This window comes from Perognathus longimembris, chromosome 15 (genome assembly GCF_023159225.1).
Source record: "Perognathus longimembris pacificus isolate PPM17 chromosome 15, ASM2315922v1, whole genome shotgun sequence".
Taxonomy (NCBI): Eukaryota; Metazoa; Chordata; class Mammalia; order Rodentia; family Heteromyidae; genus Perognathus; species Perognathus longimembris.
Window position 1 is genome coordinate 10085929 of NC_063175.1, and position 20473 is coordinate 10106401.

Sequence of the window (20473 nt, forward strand, 5' to 3'; positions counted from 1 at the left end):
TCCATTGTGAAACTCACACCACTTTTACATATCTTGCATTAAGTGAAATCTTAAATTATATCACTATGTTGCTATAACAGTAAACAGTCTATTACTTATTTATTTTCATTAAAAAAGATGAATTTCCAGTGGGATTTTGAGTATCACTATGGCATCCCCAAGGTTGGTCTTTCAAGAAACAGTCATGAAAGATCACAAAACACATCAGTTTCCAGTGCGAATGTGTAAGGATTTTAGTCTGACTATAAAGTGTGCTAGAAGCTACAGTTGTTCAATATGGTGCTTTAATGTATAATTCGGTGAATTTTTAGCTTTTGTATTTTGTAATTCTAGCTCCCCCCTTTTTGTGCCAGTACTAGGGCTTGAGCTCAGGCCCTAGGTGCTATCTCTTAGCTTTTTCACTCAAAGCCGGCGCTCTACCACTTAAATCACACCTGCACTTCTGGCTTTGTGGTGGCTAATTGAGACTAGAGTCACAGACCTTCCTGCCTGGACTGGCTTCGAATTGCGATCCTCTGATCTCAGCCTCCTGAGCACTTAGGGGTAAGGGATGTGCCACCAGTGCTCAGATCCTCCATGGGCCTTTTAGTTTATATACACTATAATGTACAACTATGCCTGTAACTTCACATAGAAAGGAAAAAGATGAATAGAATTGAAAACAGTAGTAATGACAAAGTGACAAAGCCTTTCCGGTTCCTCCCTGAAACACTGCTTCTAATGGATTTCTATTCCTCTGACTACTGAACACACTTTATTTAACATATAGACTTTTATAGTCAAAGGAAGCATTAGCTACAGGGTATTGTGAAAGCAACTATGTTCATTTCCTTCCTCTTTTAGGGGGAGGGGTGCCAGTCCTGGGGCTTGAACTTCGGGCCTTGCACTCAGGCTTAGCCGTTTTTGCTCAAGGCTGGCGCTCACCTGTTTGAGCCACACCTCCACTTCCAGCTTTTTGCTGCATAAGTGGAGATAAGTATCTTGGGTATTTTTCTGCCTGGGACCACTTCGAACCTCAATCCTCAGATCTCAGCTTCCTGAGGAGTTAGGATTACTGGCGTGAGCCACCAGCACTGGGGACAACTTGCTCTTCAGAAAGCTCGATCACCATCGAAGGACCTACTTACTATTGTGCACAGTCGATCAGCTGGTATTCATTGGATCTCTCAAAGCAGGCCTTCACCCCCTCGTCATCCCAGAGCTTCTTCACGTGATCGAAGAATTCCTGAAGTGCGGAAAAGAAGCAAAGTAGTACATGCTTTATAATCTTCAAGAAAAAAGGGGCAACTTTAGCACCCAAATTCTTTTCTTGTGGGAGTCTACTTTATATAAAGCAAACCACACATCTTATGCTTAGTAACATGAAAAACATACACAGTGTTCTTATCACTTAAGTGGCAAAACATTCTTACTCTTCCAGAAAGTTCCCTGAACTGAAATTTACAAGTAAAAAACTAATGCCATTCAATAACTTCAAACACAATTAAACACAACATTATAGTTCTCAGTGCTCAGAACTTGATCACTTGAAAGAGCTGCCTCAGCAATAAAACATCCTCATCTGTCTTAGATGCTTCCTTAACCTTTCTATGTGAGCTATGATCAGATAGACATGGGCAAGAAGACAGATTATATTTAGACCATTAGGCACACAAGAGAGAAACCTTTAAGTGAGACACTGGTGGCTCATACTTGTAATCCTAGATACTCAGAAGGCTGAGATCTGGAGAATCATGGTTTGAAGTCAATCAGGGCAGACAAGTCTGTGAGACTCCTTTCCCCAATTAACCAGCACAAAGCCAGACCAGCGGTATGGCTCAAGTGGTAGAGCACCAGCGGTGAGCAATGAAGCTCAGTAAGAACACAGCACTCTGAGTTCACACTCTTGTACTGACATAGAATAAGAAAAAAAGAATGAAAAAGAAAAGTCTGAAAGTACACTTTTTGGTGTAGTATTTTGAAAATATGTTTCAAAGCACTTTTGAGTTCAGTGTGAACAGTGAACTTTGGTCCATCCAAGATCCACAAGGTCATCTTGCTAGATTTCACCCACTATGGTGACAATTCCTGTTTCCCTCTGAGAATGTTCCCTCTGCCACGTTTGCAGCTTAGATTTTAGTATCCGGAACTTAAGCAGCCTGGATCCTTTTAAGGAAAAGAAAAGACCTAACAAATTGCTGTGTTTTCTTAGAAGTTCATAACTCCACTCGAAAGTGGACCCAGGCAGTGTGAAGGGAGGGGCAAAATGATGAGCACCAAGCTAGTCACAAAGCTCACCTACCAGGGGAGGGCATTAAGGCATCCTTTATCCATTTCTAGTAAGTCCAACATTCTTAGAAACAATCTCAAAATTATGCTGTGTACCTCTATACATGTCCATCATCATCAACAACAACAAACACAAATGCTCTACAGTTGAAAAACAGTAGGTCCATTTCTACGTTAGTCTCTCTTTTTATTTTATCTCTCTAGATTTATGTTTCCTTCTGGAACATTCCTTTCAGGTTCCCATCACTCCAGTAAAATAGCTTGTAGGCTTCATTAAAAAATAATTCCTTACACACCTATGAACACACACATCATGATTTTGCAGGAGTGCCTTGGAAGAAATGGACAACTTATGACAGTGACAGATATCTGCATATTATTAGTCCTGGGATGCCTAATTTCTCTCCACATAACAGAATATATATATATATATATATATATATATATATATATATATATGGATATATATTCTTAAAGATTAAAGATAATTTTTTAAAAATAGAGGGAGAGAGAGAGAGAGAGAGTGAGCGAGCTAGAGACTTATCAACTATAAGCCCAGTGCCAGTAGCTCACACAGATAATCCTACTTACTTGAGAGGCTGAGATCAGAAGGATTACAGTTCGAGGGTAGGAAAGTACATGAGACTGTTTCCATGAAGAAAAAAATGGACATGATGGCCTGTGCCTGTGATCCTAGCAACATGTAATCTAAAGCAGGTGGATTGGAGGCTCAGCTTCAGTACTCACGGAGAAAGGAAGACCCTATCTCAAAAACATAGGGCTGGAGGAGGTAGAGTGTGAGCTTAGTAAGCATGAGGCCCTGAGTAAACCAATAACACCACCATGAAAAAAAGAAAAACCTGGGGCTGGGGATATGTCCTAGTGGCAAGAGTGTTTGCCTCGTATACATGAGGCCCTGGGTTCAATTCCCCAGCACCACATATACAGAAAATGGCCAGAAGTGGCACTGTGGCTCAAGTGGCAGAGTGCTAGCCTTGAGCAAAAAAGAAGCCAGGGACAATGCTCAGGCCCTGAGTCCAAGTCCCAGGACTGGCCAAAAAAAAAAAAAAAAAAAAAAGAAAAACCTCAAAACAAAAGCTCTACTACCATTTTTTCCAAATTGAAATTTAAAAACAGTGACCAAGAAATAAAAAAGAATTAAGATAAATAAAAATAATATAAATAAAAGAGTGAACTCCTTTATCATGTATAGTGTTCATGTACATATATGTGTGTGTACATATTTCATTAATTATTTTTGTTATTTTTGCTATCTATCTATCTATCTATCTATCTATCGTACCAGTACTGGGGTTTGAACTCAAGGCCTGATGGCTATTAGCTTTTTTGCTCAAGGCTAGTGCTCTATCACTTGGACCATAGCTCCACTTCCAGCTTTTTGGTAGTTAATTGGAAATAAGAGTCTCATAGACTTTGTGCCTGGGTTGGCTTCAAATCTTGATCCTCAGATCTCAGCCTCCAGAGTAGCTAGAATTTGACAGACATCCGAATATATATACTTTTTAGTCCTATGGAGCCTGTCTTTTCTACTGCTTTTTATTTCCACTCACTGCACTGGTTGTGTGAAAGTTGAAGCAGTGTCAGGCTGACCACTCCTGGTGTGTGTGTGTGTGTGTGTGTGTGTGTGTGTGTGTGTGTGTGTGTGTGTGAAGGGCCTTGGCCCTAGAGACGGAGTTCACTGCTGATCCCTCATGCCTTGACTTCCTGTGCTCATTTCATTTTCTGGCATTATCAATCACTTTATTAACTTGTGCTATAATTTGGTAAGCAGCATCAAATCCTTTCTGGAATATGCTGAAGCATAAGCAAATACTTAATGTGAATTTATAGAGCACAGTGAATTATGTCCATTACTTAGTCTTAGAAATAGTTTTAGTACAATAAACATTGAATTGAAGTATACTGAAACCCAGGTTTAGTCTGAGTCAAAATATACCTACTCAGTTTTATCCCTGGGATAACAGAGTGCTCTAATAGGTTTCTATAATTTCTTTTTCTCAGAAAGCTAATAAATAACAAGTTAGAAAGTCTGTGTGGGGTCTGTCATGATCGGTAGCACTATGACTTTATAATTTTACTTACAATTTCTGTCTACTCTCAAATCTAACCTAACTACAGCCATTTCACAAAGGATTAGTTACAGATCTGCCCCCACCTCCAATCACCTGAACTACTCCTCTGCTGCAGGGTTTTGTTGGTTAATTGGAGATAAGTCTTTCAAATTTGTCTGCCCAGGCTGGCTTTGAACTGCCATCCTCAGATCTCAGCCTCCCGAGTAGCTAGGATTTCAGGCGTGAGCCACTCGTGCGTGGCTCTAATAAGTCTTAAAATTTGGTTCTCTTTTCTTCCCTTTTTCCTTTCCTTCCCCTTTCCCCATTTCTTCTCTATTCTCCTTTCCCCTCTCCTTTTTCAGTGCTAGCTTTTAATTTGGGGCCATGAGCATGCTAAGTATAAAGCCTTACAGTGTTAAGGCAGACAATTTAAATTCTCCAACTTTCGTCTTCATTTCAAACATTATTTTGACTATTTTAAGGTCTTTTTGATTTTCACATACATTTTAGAATTAGCTTGTTAGTTTCCATCAAACAGCTGCTGGTGTTTTGAGTGGGGTTACCTTGGAGCTGTAAGTCATTCTGGGAGAAATGCCATTGTCATTAGTCTTCTAACCCATAAACATATCTATGTACTTATGTCTTATTTAAATTCTCTCAGTAGTGCTTGCAATTTTCACTGTGTTGATCTATTGTACCATTTGTTAAATGTGTTCCCCAGTAAAATTTTTGGGAAGTTATTTTGTATGCACTTGTTTTCAAATTTAGATCATTTCTATTTGTTTCTAACTTAGATCAGATTTTTATTATGTAAAAAATAGGGAAGGAGTTGTATTTATCATCCTCAATAGCTATAAAGCTACTAAAACCCAGGCATGGTGGTGCATGCCTATAATCTCAGCGCTTGGAAGGCTGACGCAGGAGGATTGTGAGTTCAAGACCAGCTCGAGTGACCTGATCTCAACCCCCTCCAACCCTAAACCCAGACAAACAACCCCCTCAAACAAACAGAAATCTACTGAAAGGTATAGTTTTTAGTACTTTGATATTTTTCATGGCTTAGCTATGAAAAGTTACCCCATCAGAGACACTCAAGCCTAGAACATCCCTGGGAGGTAATATCCTCCTGAGCTTGCATTTTCACTGTTTCCAGCTGCGTTTAAGAATACTGTTGACCTCTTATTTGACAATGATTTTCAGATCTCAGCTTCTTGAGTAGCTACCCAGGTTTCCAGGATGCCGCGGGTACCCAGCATCTATTACTTTTTTAGTGGCTTGTAAGACTTTTGAAGAGATATTTTAAGATAATTTCATTTTCAAATTGTAAACACACACACACACACACACACACACACACACATGATAAAAGCCAGGTGCTGGTGGCTCACGTCTATAGTTCTAGCTACTCTAGAGGCTGAGATCTTAGGATCATGGTTCAAAGACATTGTGGGATGACAAATTCATGAGATGCTTATCTCCAATTGACCACCAAAAAGCCAGAAGTGGAGCTGTGGCTCAAGTGGCAGAGGACTAGTCATGAGCAGAAAACCGAAGGGAGTGTCCAGACTCTGATTTCAAGCACCAGTAGAAAGGTTTTGTAACCAGATCCATGACCTGCAGAACAGAAAACCTCCCCTCTAGTGGTGGAAGCATATAATTTTTGGTATCTTTTCTTTCTACAAAATTAGTTTTTTAGCTTTTGAATCTTTCTCTTTTTAATTCTCCCACTCCTACAATTAAGACACTCTCTGTAAAATCCTAATTCTCTGAGAAATTTGTGGAATTACAACATGCCAAAGAGACTCACAAGAGAAACTTATTTGTGTGGGAACAGAAATAAAATAATTAGGTATTTTCATTAGAGAAAGAGACTCCAAGAATCACGACTTTAGTCTTTGCTCTCAGACAAGGTGTTAAGTTATCTGACAAGATTTTCTTCAGCACATTGCACTTGAATTATATAATACTGAAAGTGTTGTTCTCATTCTTTGTGTTCTTAGTCACTGAATCTCTTCTGTCTTACACGCTGAAGGACAAAATGGAGAGAAAAGAGGAAGGAGGCGAGGGAAGAAGGAAGAGAGGACAGAGCAAAGCCCTTCTTTTGAACATTAAGTTAAACTGAAACCAAGTATCTGTAACAGTAGATTTGCTCTATTCCTACTGACATAAGACAATGGAATAGATCCATATTCTCTGGGGAGATTGTAGCAGAAAACATACCGAGAGCCAGGCATGAGTGGCTACACCTGTAATCCCAGCTACTGAGGAGGCTGAGCCCTGAGGATTGAGGTTTAAAGCCAACCCAGCAGGAGAGTCTGTGAGACTCTTACCTCCAATCAACCACCCCAAACCTGGAAGTGGACTTGTGGCTCAAGTGACAGAGTGCTCACTTTGAGTAATAAAAGCTTAGGGACAGAGCCTAGGCCCAGAGTTCAAGCCCCAGTACTGACACACACACAAAGAAAATAAAACACTTAGTGTGTCTAATGAGGAGCCACAGAATAATAATTATGGTGGCTTGTGCATAGATTTTTGTATCAGAGTTCAAATCCAGCTGGGAGGGTCCTTGGCTCTGACTGGTGCGACTTCACCTGTCCCAAGGGATCGCACAGTAGACACGGGATTTCTGGGCAGTGTCTGACACTACAGGAGGAGTGGGCAGGACAAGCTCACAGACGCAGGTCGGTGGGGTCGGGAAGAGGACAAGGGGTGAGGGGCAGGAAAGATGACAAATGATGCAACAAGCACAGGGACAGGATGACCTGAATGTGCATCAGACTGATTTGTTACATTGAAACCCCTTTGTCAAGGCAATGGAAGAGGAGAGTGTGTAATAACTGCCCCGGGAAGTTTGGGGGGCCCTGGGGTGTCCTTCGGTAGCTCTGGGCACAGGGAGGTGCCAGGAACACCACCTTGTAGTTTTCATAAGACATGGCAAGGTCCAATATGTTTTTTTTTCCTGGTGCCAGTAGTGGGGCTTGAACTCAGGGCTCGGGCGCTGTCCCTTAGCTTTTCTGGTCAAGGTTGGTGGTCTTCCACTTGGGACACAACTCCATTTTCTTTCTTTTCTATTTGTTTTTTTGTTTTGTTTTTTTTTTTTGGCCAGTCCTGGGGACTGGACCCAGGGCCTGAGCACTGTCCCTGGCTTCTTCTTGCTCAAGGCTAGCACTCTGCCACTTGAGCCACAGCGCCGCTTCTGGCCGTTTTCTGTATATGTGGTGCTGGGGAATCGAACCCAGGGCCTCATGTATACGAGGCAAGCACTCTTGCCACTAGGCCATATCCCCAGCCCGTGGCTGGTGATTTTTGATGGGCTTAGAGGAAGTGCATGGTGAAGAAGGAGAGATCATGCAGGCTCGAGAACTGAATTCTAGAAACTTCTGCAGAACACACAGGTGCTGGTAGTGGAGGACAGGCAGTTTTCCGAGTTAAGAAGGGAGGGATGTGCTCCCATGGCCAGCGTATGTATGGCAGGGACAAGAAAGGGGGTACACCATCAGCCGTGGCCCTCAGCAGCCGTCTGAGTTGATCTCATACCCTTTCAGGAAAGGCCTCACGCCGGGGTGAGGTGTCCAGACTTGGGCACTGGAGGCTAGGGAGGAAGGAAGGCTGACCGGAGGCTGACCGAGTGGAGATCACAACAGATCACTTGAAAACGTTTTGTCCCAGGAGAAAATGGGGGCAGAAATCCTTTCCAAAGAGCTGTGTGCTAAGCCTCCCGCAGGACAGAGCGTGAGCCCGGCGGCTCCGGCTGCTCCCCTCACAGGGGCTGTGGGCTGGGGGCCCCACTGTTGCTCCTCCCTGGGAAGGGCAGGGCTGTCCTTGCTCAAGGCTAGCAGTGCTCTGTACTTGAGCCACACTTCCATTTCTGTTTTTGCTGGGTGCTTAATTGGAGATTCATTGAAGATTCTGCGCCACTACTGGGGCTTGAAGTCAGGGTTTAGGTGCTGACCCTTAACTCCTTAGCTTTTTTGTTCAGTTCTACTTCCAGCTTTTTGGTGGCTAAGTGGAGATAAGAGTCTCAAGGACTTTCCTGCCTGGCCTAACTTTGAACCATGATCCTCAGCTCTCATACTCCTGACTGGCTAGGATTACAGGCGTGAGCCACTTGCAGCAGCTGCTCTCTTTTTGTTTTTGTTCTTTAACCCATCCTGCCCCCAGCCATGAACATGCTATCTGCTCACTCTTCGGTTGGTTTGGGCTTTGTGAGGTACTTTGTAGCTAGTGCCCACATGACATATAAAGTTAAAGATGACATCTGAAAACTATGTGGACAGATGGGAAGTCACTGAAGGCTCTGTTCTAGAAACTCAGAGAGACAAAGTCTTGTGGGCTGCAGGGGCAAAGCACATGTGCAGGAAGACCACTCTGAGGGGCTCTGGGATGGGGTGCGCTTTGTAGGAGTGCTAAGTTTAACTCAGCTTAGTGGGGCTCTCAGAGCAATGTCTAAGACAGACTGAGATGAAGGACTGGAATTGGCTCAAAGCCGGAGCTGAGACTGGATGAGTTTTGCGATGAGTTTATATGAGATTGATGGGTTAAGTCTGAATATCAAATGAACATGCCAAAGAAGGAAAGAATGACTGTCAAGAACACTCAGATTTGGGCTGAATACCGACTCATGCCTGCACTCCAAGCTCCTCAGGAGGTTGAGAGGTGATGATCTTGATTTGAAGCCAGCTGGGGCAGACAAATCTGAGAGACTCATCTTCATTTAACAAGCAAAAAGGCACAACGAGAGGCGTGGCTCAAGTAGGAGAGCACAGCTGTGAGTAGAAGAAGCCAACTGAGTGCAAGAGGCCCTGAATTCAAGCCCCCCAGCATACACAAAAAAGAAAAGAACAGCCAGATTCAGAGAAAGAGGAGCACTAGGAGAAGAAACAAACATGTTCAGTAAGAAAGAACAAGTACATGTGGGGCAGGGGCAGTCCTGGGCTATAGCTATGACAGCGGTTAACTCTGAGGAATGCTGAGATCAACGCGTGTGGTCAGTGTTATAGTCAGTTTCCATTTCTATGGAGTCTGCAGCACAGCCCTATGCCTCATTGTCATTGCAGGGCTTGATTGGATACCTCCTCCTCCTGCTGTGTGTGTGTGTGTGTGTGTGTGTGTGTGTGTGTGTGTGTGTGTGCGTGTGCGCGCGCCATTCACTCCTGGAGCTTGAACCCAGGGCCTGGGTACTATCCCTGAGGGTTTTTCCCCCCTTCAAGGCTACTAGCACTCTATCACTTGAGCCACAGCTCTACATCTGGCTTTTCGGTTGCTAATTAGGAATGCAGTCAACCTCTGCGAGAAAATATTTTTAGAAATGGATGGTGGCATTTGTAGTGGGCATGTAGACTCCCCTACCCCCTACCCCCGGCCGTTATTCCTTAAACACTAGAGTGTAACAATTATTTACAGGGTCTTTGCATGGTGTGTGGTTGCATACATTTTCTAGAGGTGATACAAAGCAGGTTTTGTGTTAATACTATGCCATTATATATGAAGAGCTCGACTGTCCTAGGATTTTGATACCTTAGGGGGTCCTGGAACCAATTCCCTGGAGATACTGAGGGATTGCAGATTCAGAGTGTGTTCTCTCTCTCTCTCTCTCTCTCTCTCTCTCTCTCTCTCTCTCTCTCTCTCTCTCTCTCTCTCTCTCTCTCTCTCTCTCTCTCTCTCTCTCCTCCCTCTCTCTCTCTGTAATTTTTGTTAAGGGTTGTTGAACCATAGATGAATATTAGATTTAGAATATGGGATATTAATTCAATTAAAGTAAATAAGCAGGACCTGTGTAGATGGTGCCTTTGTCAGACTCTGTGGAAAAAGACAGGATCCAGTGTCTTGTTTAGGCTGGCCTAGAAGCCTTGATCCTCCTGCTTCAGCCTCAGTGCTGGGATTACAGATGTGCACAACCATGCCCAGCTTAAGAGCAGTACTTTAAAAATAGCTTTTCTTCTGTTATTTTTTGAGGTGCTAGAGATTGAATTTATTTAAAAAAACTATATTCACAGCAGAAATAACTATGGGTGAATCAGATGATAACACACTAATAGCTATAGCTTGCTGGCAGTAACTCTAGGATATCATTATATTATTGCAGAAAGCAAATACCAGAGCCATTTCTCATTACAGAAATAACAGAAAGCTCATATTTAGGTTAGAGCTGGACATGGTAGTGAATGTCTGTAGTCTCAGTACTTGGGAGGCTGAGGCAGGAGGGTCTCAAATTTGAGGCTAGCCAGGGAGACACAGACCCCATTTCAAAAAATAGAGCAATCAAAAGATAGCACAGAAGGCCCTTGGAAAGGGCGGCTAACTTTCCCTAGGGCAGAGCAGCAGAGCGCATACCGTGGTCTGGGTGAGCGTAGGGTTGCGCTCTTCCCAAGGCTGCCCCAGGAGAGCAGAGGCCGTGGGGCTCAGGGACTTGGAAGGGGTCTTGGGACTCATTAATCTGAGGCTCCATTGCCAACGATGTTGTTAGAAAGGCATCCCTGTCCAAATAGCTCACTACTTTGAAGCTCGTGACTCCACGTCCATAATCAACGGTGAGCATCTCGCTCTGAGGAAGTACTGACAAACGGCGAGACTTCTCTCTAGCCCACCCCGGTATTCTCTATCTCTCAAAGTTCTATTCCAAGCACACAACTGCGCGGGACCAGTACGTATGGTTATGCTCGGTGAGGTGAAATTAATAAAACATAAAATCAACTGTCTTCAAGTGTAAAACTCAGTGACACAGGCATGTTCACAATGTATGTAGCCATCACTTCTTTAGGTCAAAGACCCTTCCCTCCCCTTTTCCTTCCTTCCTTCCTTCCTTCCTTCCTTCCTTCCTTCCTTCCTTCCTTCTTCCTTCCCTCTCTCTCCCTCCCTCCCTCCCTCCCTCCCTCCTTTCCTTCTTTCTTTCCCTCTTTCCTTCTCCTTGCCCCTCTCTTTTGGTCCTGGTACTGGGGCTTGAACTCAGGGCCTCACATTTTTTACTCTTACTTGGCTTTTTTTCTCAAGGCTGGTGCTCTACTACTTGAGCCACACCTCCACTCCCAAAAGACATTTTCATCAGTTTAAGGACAGAAAATACTTGTCCTTGAGTCTATCACACACTTGTCTCTGCCCCTTCCAGCACCTGCTATGCCAGCAATTTGCTGTTTCCATGGATTTGTCTAATCTGAAAATTCCACAGAAATGGAGTCTTATGATCTGTGGCCTTTTCTTTGCATTTGACCTAATGCAATGGCATGCAGGCACACTTCATTGCTTTTCAGGACTGATATTTCACTCTGTGTATGCATATGGATAAACATTTTTTTTTTTGGCCAGTCCTGGGGCTTGGATTCAGGGCCTGAGCACTGTCCCTGGCTTCTTTATGCTCAAGGTTAGCACTCTATCACTTGAGCTATAGAGCCACTTCCGACTTTTTCTATATTTATATATGTGGTGCTGAGGAATCAAACCCAGGGCTTCATGTATATGAGGCAAGCACTTTACCACTAGGCCATATTCCAGCCCAACATCTTGTTCTTGCATGAATCTGCTGATGACACATGGGTTGCTTCCACTCTTTGGCTACTGGCAGGTAACTAGTGCTGCTTGTAATGTGAACCCATGATATCTGGGTCTCTGCTTTCCAGGACTTCAGAACTAGTGTTACTCCTCAACTTCCTGAGAAGCCACCAATCCTTTTGTCCTATTCCCAGAATCAGGGCCTGAGGTGCCAGTTTCTCTACAGCCTTGATAACACTCTTTATTTTTCTTTGTTACAAAAATCCTACTTGGTATCAAGTGACTTCTTCCTATGATTTTAATTTGAATGTCTCCAATAACCAGTGATGTTGAGAATCTTTTCATGAGCATATTGGCCAGTTGAAGGCTTTAGAGAAATGTCTAATCCAGTCCTTTGTATTTTTTTTTTTTATTAAGGTAACAGGGTTTGAATGCAGGACCTCTGACTTGCTAGGCTGGTACTCTATCACTTGGAGATTGTGTTTCTGTTATTGAATTGAAACGATTCCTTTTATCTGTTGAGCACTGGACTTCTATTAAATATTTAATTTGCAAGCATTTCTTCCATTTGGTGAGCTGTCTCTTTGCTTTCTTGATCATGTCCCCCGTGCACATCATTTTTAATTTTGAGGAAGTCTGACATCTGTTTTTGCCTTTGGGTTCATTTCCAAGAAGTCGCTGCCAAATCTAAGGCCTGGACTATTTACCCCTGTTTTCTTCTATGAGTTTTATAGTTTTTAACTCTTACATTTATGCCATTGATACATTTTTTTTTAATCAGTTGCATACGATGTGAAGGCACATACCTATTTTAGAGTTAGTTCAATCTAAATTATTTCCCATAGATTTTAAATTAGAAAACAACAACAACAACAAGAACAACAACACATACAAGTCCCTAAATATATCTGCTTTCATTAAGACATACTGAAGTGATTTTTTTTTTTTTTGGTGCGGGTCCTGGGGCTTGATCTCAGGTAGTTTATTGGAGATAAGCGTCTATTGGACTTTCCTGGCCAGGCTGACTTTGAACCATGATTTTCAGATCTTGGCCTCCTGACTAGCTAGGATTACAGGCATGAGCTACCAATGCCCAGCAGTTGAAGTACATTCTTTTCTACAAACAGAATATAAAGAATATCTCAATAAAGTTCTATCACCATGTTACCGTGATGGCAACTTGTCTAAGTCAAATTTAGAACACGAGTTCCCTATTCTGTCAGAACTTGTCATCAATGCCCAAATATTCCTTAGGTGCTAGCAACTAGGTAGGTACTCGGCAGCTATTCACGGGGTTCTCACTTGGTGCTGTACCAGATAACTAGAAAATGATACAAAGCCCTAAGTACAGGACATTGCAGTGCCACCAATGCCCTGATACCAATGATTCATGGGCCCAGAGGAAGCTAAAGCTGAAAGAATGAGGGACGGTGACCAGCCATTTCACCTCAGCACAGACTGAAAATATCTTCAACTCAGGAAATGGGAAGAGAAAATGTCAGAAGTCAACTACGTCACAATGTCAAAATAACAATGTGCTTTTTGCACACTGTGGCTTTGCAGGGCAGGGCAGATTGTCCCTCAGAGGGTGTGGTGGCTGGGCTTCTCCGAGGCCCGGAGCCCCTCAGGCCCTCTGCACACCTGCCTCACTGCAGAGGCAGCCATGTCCTCTACCACTTGAGTCATACCTCCACTCCCAGGGTTTCTGGTGTTTAATTGGAGTGAAGAGAGTCAGAGACGTTTTTGCCTGGGGCTGGTTTCAAACCACCAACCTCAGATTTCAGCTCTCTGAATAGCTAGGATGACAGGCAGGAGTCACCCACACCAGGCAGGGTTTTTTTTTTCCTTTCTACAGAACTTGAAACATGTTTTACCCAGCAAAGCACCCTGGAGAGAAGTCAGCTCATTTATTTCAAACAAACAAGCGTGATCTCTGGATAATGAGCCGTCTGTTGGCGAGGCAAATAGTGTCCCTTGTGATTTCTCTGATTTCAGCCTCCCGCCTGGGCCTTCTGCTGTGGCTACAGAGAAACAAAGACACAAACAGGCAGGGCACTAAAGGGAACAGTGGCAGCAGGGCTCTTTGGAGTTGCACCATCCCCTGGATAGGAACCTTCATTAGGCCCGAGTCAGGGTGTAAGTGAACCCCATGGAGTGTTCAGCATACTACCGTCTGCACTGAGGACTCAACAAGTTTATTCGCTCTTCCTTCCCCTCCACTGGGGTGACAGCCTAAATAGAAAACAGTCCTGAAATTAGTTCGCTTGCTTTCCCCAAATCTAGGTGTTTGGTTGTCTAGATCAGAGTGGCAGTTTTATCTGTCCGTGTCTGTGTGTGTGTCTGTCTGTCTGCCTGCCTGCCAGTCTCTATTGGTACTGAAGTTTGAACTCTGGCCTCCCGATCCCTTTATGCCTTAGTTATTCTTCAGGTGGGGTCTTGTTTTTTCGTTTGGGGCTTGGGCTGGCCCTTCTACCTGTGTCTCCTGAGCAGCTGGCATTGCAGCAGAAGAGCCAGCGTATTTGCTGAGAGGGAGTCTCACTAATGCTTTGTCTGGATGGCTTGAGCTTCTCTTCTTCCAGTCACCACCTCCTGACGAGCTGGGCTTACAGTATGGGCTACTGTGCAGGTCCTGAGTGTCAGTTTTGTTTTTTCAAGTAAATACTGGAATGGTTTTGATAGAACACTGCAGATTTATATTATAAGAAGTATCAAAGGTGTTTCAGAGACAGAAATGAAACATGGTAATGTTCATTTCTAACACTGGAATGTGCCCTGACCCCTTTTCGAGTCTTAAGAATTGCTGAATTAGGGGCTGGGAATATGGCCTGGGGGTAGAGTGCTTGCCTCGAATACATGAAGCCCTGGGTTCGATTCCTCAGCACCACATATATAGAAAAAGCTGGAAGTGGCGCTGTGGCTCAAGTGGTAGAGTGCTAGCCTTGAGCAAAAAGAAGCCAGGGACAGTGCTCAGGCCCTGAGTTCAAGCCCCAGGACTGGCCAACAAAACAAAACAGAAAAAGAATTAATGAATTAAAAAACAGGTGGAACAAGAAGGTGGAAAAAGAAAACCTCGCCAAGTCTGTATTTACACATCATGCATCTAAGTGTGAATGCTACACTGTCACAAACAACCTGTCCCCAAGGACACAGTGACGTCAGTGCTCGGAGCTGGGGGAATGGGGCAAGCTGACAAGCGCTCTGGAGGCCACCTCTGTCCCCACAACGCTGCAGCCAGCAAGACCCAGGGATGCATGCACCCCTGACGGCCCTCGGCCAAAAGATGACCGAAAGATGACGCTCCAGACTCTTCATGGGAGAATGGCTTGTGCGAGTGACACTGGAACTCTCTACACCATCTCCCTACTGGAGGTTTATTTTAAATTAACTAATTCATTCATTTATACCAGTGCTGGGGATTGAACTCAGGGCCTGGGTGCTGTCCTTCAGCACCCTTCAAGGCTGTGCTCTACCACGTGAGCCGCAGCTCCACTTCTGGCTTTCTGGTGGTTAGCTGAAGATAAGTCTCATGGACTTTCCTGCCCAGGCTGGCTTTTGAACCTTGATCCTCAAGCCTCGGCCTCTTGAGTAGCTCAGATTCCAAGCATGAGCCACTGGTGCCTTAGTCCTTCTGTAGTTTTCACTGGGGATACATGTACTCTCCCCCACATCTGAGTAGGGGCTCCTTTTTTTTTTTTTGAAGGCCTTTAATTTGGTTTCCTAGAATGTTCTCAGCTTTCTCATCTATGATGGCAACAAGTCCCTTTTACTACAGGCTTCTTCCAGATGGAATATTAAGTCCTTCACTTACTGTGAGTAATTGGATTTGGGATGCATTCTACTTCAAAGGAAGTTTTTGCTTCCATAGGAGGCTGTCCTCTGAAACGTGGTGGCAAGGGAGAGTTACTGGCCCTGGTCCTGCTCCCACTCTCTCTTCACTTCTTTCCTCTGGAGGTTGGAGGGACACCATTTGTGCTAACAGCCTATACAACTTCCTATCGAAGACAGTTTCCAAATTCTGGTAGCAAGACAAAAGTGAGAATGGAGCTGGGTGCTGGATTTTGTGGTTCAAAACCAACCTGGGCAGGAAAGTCCATGAGACTCTCATCTCTAGCTAATCACCAAAATGCTGAAAGTGGATCTGTGGCTGAGGTGGTAGAGCACCAGCCCTGAGAGAAAAAAAGCTATGGGACTATGCCCAGGCCCTGAGTTCAAATCCCGGTACTGGGACAAGAAAAAAAAAGCGAGGATGAAACTAAAGAGAGACTAAAGACAAGAAACCACGTCAAGTACTTTCTGCTTGTTTGCAATACACAAAATGCATAGTTTTCTTTGTAGAACTGTGTGTGTGTGGGATATAGTTTACTATATAAAGCCTTCTCCAGCAAAAGGTACCCTAAGCTGTTATGTGTTCACACAATCATCCAAATGAACTAAGGAGTCATAGAAAATATCTAAGGCAGATCTGCAAACCAACTTCCAACAATGAGACCACAGAGACTACACCCCAGAGCTTGCAGCTCTGGACAGTGGTGTGTTGGTGTCAGGACTTAATAACTAATTACTTTCTGTGCCAATCCTGGGGTTTGAACAAAGAGACTGGGCTTTGTCTCTGAGCTTTTCTGTGCAAGGCTAGTGCTCTACCACTTGAACCACAGCTCCACTTCTGGCTTTCTCCCCCACTCTTCTTTGGGTGGTTAATTGGAGATAGTGTCTCATGGATTTCCCTGCCTGGGCTGGCTTTGAGTTGTGATCTTCAGATCTCATTCTCCTGAGTAGCTAGGATCACAGGGATGAACCACCAGCATCTGGCCTAGTACTAGAATTTTAACAAGCACTTTCAGCTTCTTTGATTTCTGATCTCCTGGAAGCCATCAAAAACCGAATGGGTCATCTGATTTCGGCAGGTTCCATAAGATGCCTGGGGCTGGTCTTGGTTAATTTGTTGGCAATCCAAAGCAATCCACCATAATCCACAGTGGTTTCTCTGAGTCCTCAGGAGTGGCAGGGGCGGGAGGTGGCATGATAGGCTGATGCCCACACGCTTTGCTGAGCTAGAGGACCTAGAAGAGGTAGCAGCAGGTGGGGAATTGAAAAGTCTGGAGAGGGTATCTATGATGCTAGGTCCTCAGTATAATCAATACTTGTGTTTAGTTTACCACATCCCTCTTATAAGTAGAGAAAAGACTAGAAAAGAGTTATCTGTGTGACTATGGATGTAACTACAAAGGAAAAGAACTGGGGGCGGGGTGTATCTACTGACAAATCAAGGGTCTGCATCACTAGCCCTTTATCATGGAGTTAGAAAGTCAGCACTAGATCCTGTGAATTGACCACATCCTGGCTTCAACTATGGCTGGGAGTCACACCAGGTGTGGTGTCAATGTCAAGCCCGACAGTGCTTAGAAGCTTTCCCCTCAGCCTGTTGCTGGTATGCGGGCTTGAACTCTGGTCTTGAACCCTTGCTTGGCTTTTTCTGCACAAGGCTGGTGTTCTCCCAGGAGCTACGACTGCAGGAGGGAGCCACCAACACAGGCCGCATGTAAACAAATGATTACCAAGCACCATTTCTCATTAGATCTGACCGCCCCCCTCCCACCCCAAAGGATTCATTTTCCAGTTATAGTACTCAAAGGAACAGGGGAAGGAAATTCTGTCTCTTCCCACTGTCATATTCTAGTAGTTTGGGGGGAATCTCCGAGTATAGCTACCCTACTGATGGCCTTTAGGACCCAGAGCAGCTGTGAAGGCTTCTTGGGCTAGCTCACAGATTCCTCAGGTAAGGCAGCACAAAGCAGAGGCAAGCCCCATGCTCCCTCTCTCTTTCTCTCTCCTTTTTAGAACAGGGAACAGTCATTTTCTTTCATTTTAATAATTCCTTCCCTTGCCAGAGGAATTCAAATGTCTTTCACTTGCCAGGAGAGTGGGAGGTGGTGGGCGGAAGTCTTTAAAGACCTTCAATAACAGCTTCACACCAGCTCAGCTGGGAGGCTGGCGCTTAACCCCTTCACAGCCGTGCCCACTGCCACCTGCCACTGGGCTTTCCGGGAGAGGGAGAATAAAACGAGCTGCCGGCTCAAAATGGCCCCTCTGCTCTTTCTGTGCCAACTGGCACTTCAGAAAAGGCAGAAAGAAAGAGGGGTGGGGGAGAGGAAGGGAAGGAGGAAAAGGAAAGAAGGAAGGAAGAAAGAGAAAGGAAGGAAGGAAAGTTTGAGGTAGGAAAGGCAGAGGCTTACTTCACATTACCACAGGGGATGAAAATGGGGTGTGGGGCTAAGAGAAAGTATGAATCGGTCATTCCAGACCAGAGAAACCGAGAACACTACATGATGTGATATCTTCTAGCACTTGTGTTAACTGTCTTCTGGGTTCTAAACAGTTGTGACTGAGAAACTTCTCTTGTTTAGTACCTTTTTCTAAACTGGAATTCTTTGTACATCCACAAAGCATCCATTTTTCCCACCACTATTCTGAAAAGAGTATGTGCAGGGCATACCGGCCTGGAGGGCAAGCCAGCCCGAGCTTCCCTCATTCACCAGGCCACGCCACGCAGGTCTCTACAAGTTCCGCAAGTCAGATCCCATCGCTGAAACTCTCCCAAGGCGGAGAAGAACCTTTCTTCATGTCTCCTGCTCATATTCATCATATGCTGCTTTTAAACACCCACAGACCAGAGCTAATTTCTTGGCTCAGAAGTAAGATGTTAATTTGTGTGTTTTGAATGAATTACTAAGTGCCCTAAGAAGCACAGGCATAAAATAAAACAAAAAGAACAACACACACACACACACACACACACACACACACACACAATCTGCTTCAGCTTGAGCAACACATAACCACACGGCTCCTTCTCAGAAAAGAAAAGGCATCGCAAATACCTTCTTTTTTCTTCAGGGACTGGGGCTTGAACTCAGGGTCTAGGAACTGACCATCAGCCTTTTCACCCAAGGTTGGTGCTCAGCTTCCAGATTTTTGCTGGTTAATTGGAGACAAAAATCTCACAAGACTTTCCTGCCTGGGCTGGCTTCAAATGATGGTCCTCAGATCTGAGCCTCCTGAGGAGCTAGGATTACAAGCCTGAGTCCCTGGTACCCAGCACATCAACAAAATCTTGAAGGGCTGAGGATATGGCTAGCCAGGCTCTCAGTGATCCCTAGTACTGGATGTACGAAGTACTGCATCAGACGCTGAAAAGCATAGGGCTATCCTCCCAAAGGGGTGATGAGAGAAGGTGGTGCCCACTGTTCCCAGGATGTATGATGTGTGTGGGCACACCTACAGGCACAGATACCCTGGTGGATGACACAGGAGGTTCAGAAGCACGTGGCTGGATTCAACGTGGGCCACGTCCATTCAAGGGAGCACTCACAACATGGACACAAGAAAAGGGTTGCACAGAAGTCTCTAAGCACAAGAGGCTCTTGTCAACATGGGAGGCCAAAGCCAGGGTGCCTGGTCCCCACCAGAAGGAACATAGCTGCCAAGGATCAATGCCATTGGCACTACCTTCTACCCACCATGAAGTTGCTGCCCAGATAGACATGAGGGATATATTCCTACAGCAGGGGAGAAGCCAGCCACCTCCTACCTCAAAGGACAATGAACTGCCACCCCCCACCCCCCACCCCCTGGCTGGCTGGAACTTTCCACACCACCAATACTGAGGCCAGTAGCAAAGCAGTCGGTTTTCCCTGGGGATTGATGGGATTTACTCCACGAATCCCTCCACACATCAAAATTCAGAGGTGTTCTGGTCCTTTACGCAAAATGATGGAGCAGTTGCATAGAATTCAATCAGCTTTCTATAGACTTGAAATCATCTCCAGATCACTCGCTATGCCTGCTACAACATAAATACAATGTAGGTAGCACTTATACAAATAGGTCCTGTGACGGGATTCTATGCTGTTTAGGGGAAAATGACAGGAAGAAAGTCTGGCTGGGAGCTGGTGGTTTATGCCTCTAATCCCAGCTTCTCTGGAGGCTGAGCTCTGAAGATTGTGGTTCAAAGCAAGCCTGGGCGGGAAAGACCATGAGACTACTATTTCTAATGAACTACCAAAAAGCTGAAGTGGAGATGTGGCTTAAGTGGTGAACACCATCCGTAAGTGGAAAAGCTAGAGGACAGGTCCCAGGCCCTGAATGCAAGCCCAACAACGAAAGAGGGGGAAAAGCAAAGTCTGCTCTGATTTCAGAATAGAAGCCAAGCTCTTGCAAACATTCTCTAATTGAACCAACTCTAGGATATAAAACTCAAGGACAAGGAGGGCAAACCATGTTTTTCTTTTCTTTTCTTTTTTTTCTACATATGTGGTGCTGAGGAATCGAACCCAGGGCTTCATGTATACAAGGTGAGTACATTACCACTAGGCCATATTCCCAGCCCACAAACCATGTTTTTCTTCTTCATGGCCTCTGGCTTAAACCTGTCCTGACTGATTGTGTAGCCTGTAGCCACAGTTGGTTTCTGAGCACCTGAAATGTGCTTGCGCACAGGACGACACACGAGGCACCCAAAATGCACACTAGATTCAAAAAAGTATAGACTAATCAATCCATTAGCAATTTCTAAGGATCACTGGCTAAAGTATTTTGGAAACACCATGTTAAGAGAAATGAATCATTTTTTAGTGTGCTGGTATGGGGGC

The 20473-nt window shown here is 44.6% G+C and overlaps 1 protein-coding gene across 2 annotated transcripts in view; it reads right to left on the reverse strand.

Annotated features, from left to right (window-relative positions):
* Gnal (G protein subunit alpha L) overlaps window positions 1-20473 on the reverse strand; it is a 127363-nt gene that overhangs the window by 41358 nt on the left and 65532 nt on the right. For both annotated transcript variants that reach the window (XM_048363374.1, XM_048363373.1), the window contains exon 5: window positions 1128-1225. In XM_048363374.1, the coding sequence (XP_048219331.1) occupies window positions 1128-1225 (98 nt within the window). The remainder of the gene's footprint in view (window positions 1-1127; window positions 1226-20473) is intronic.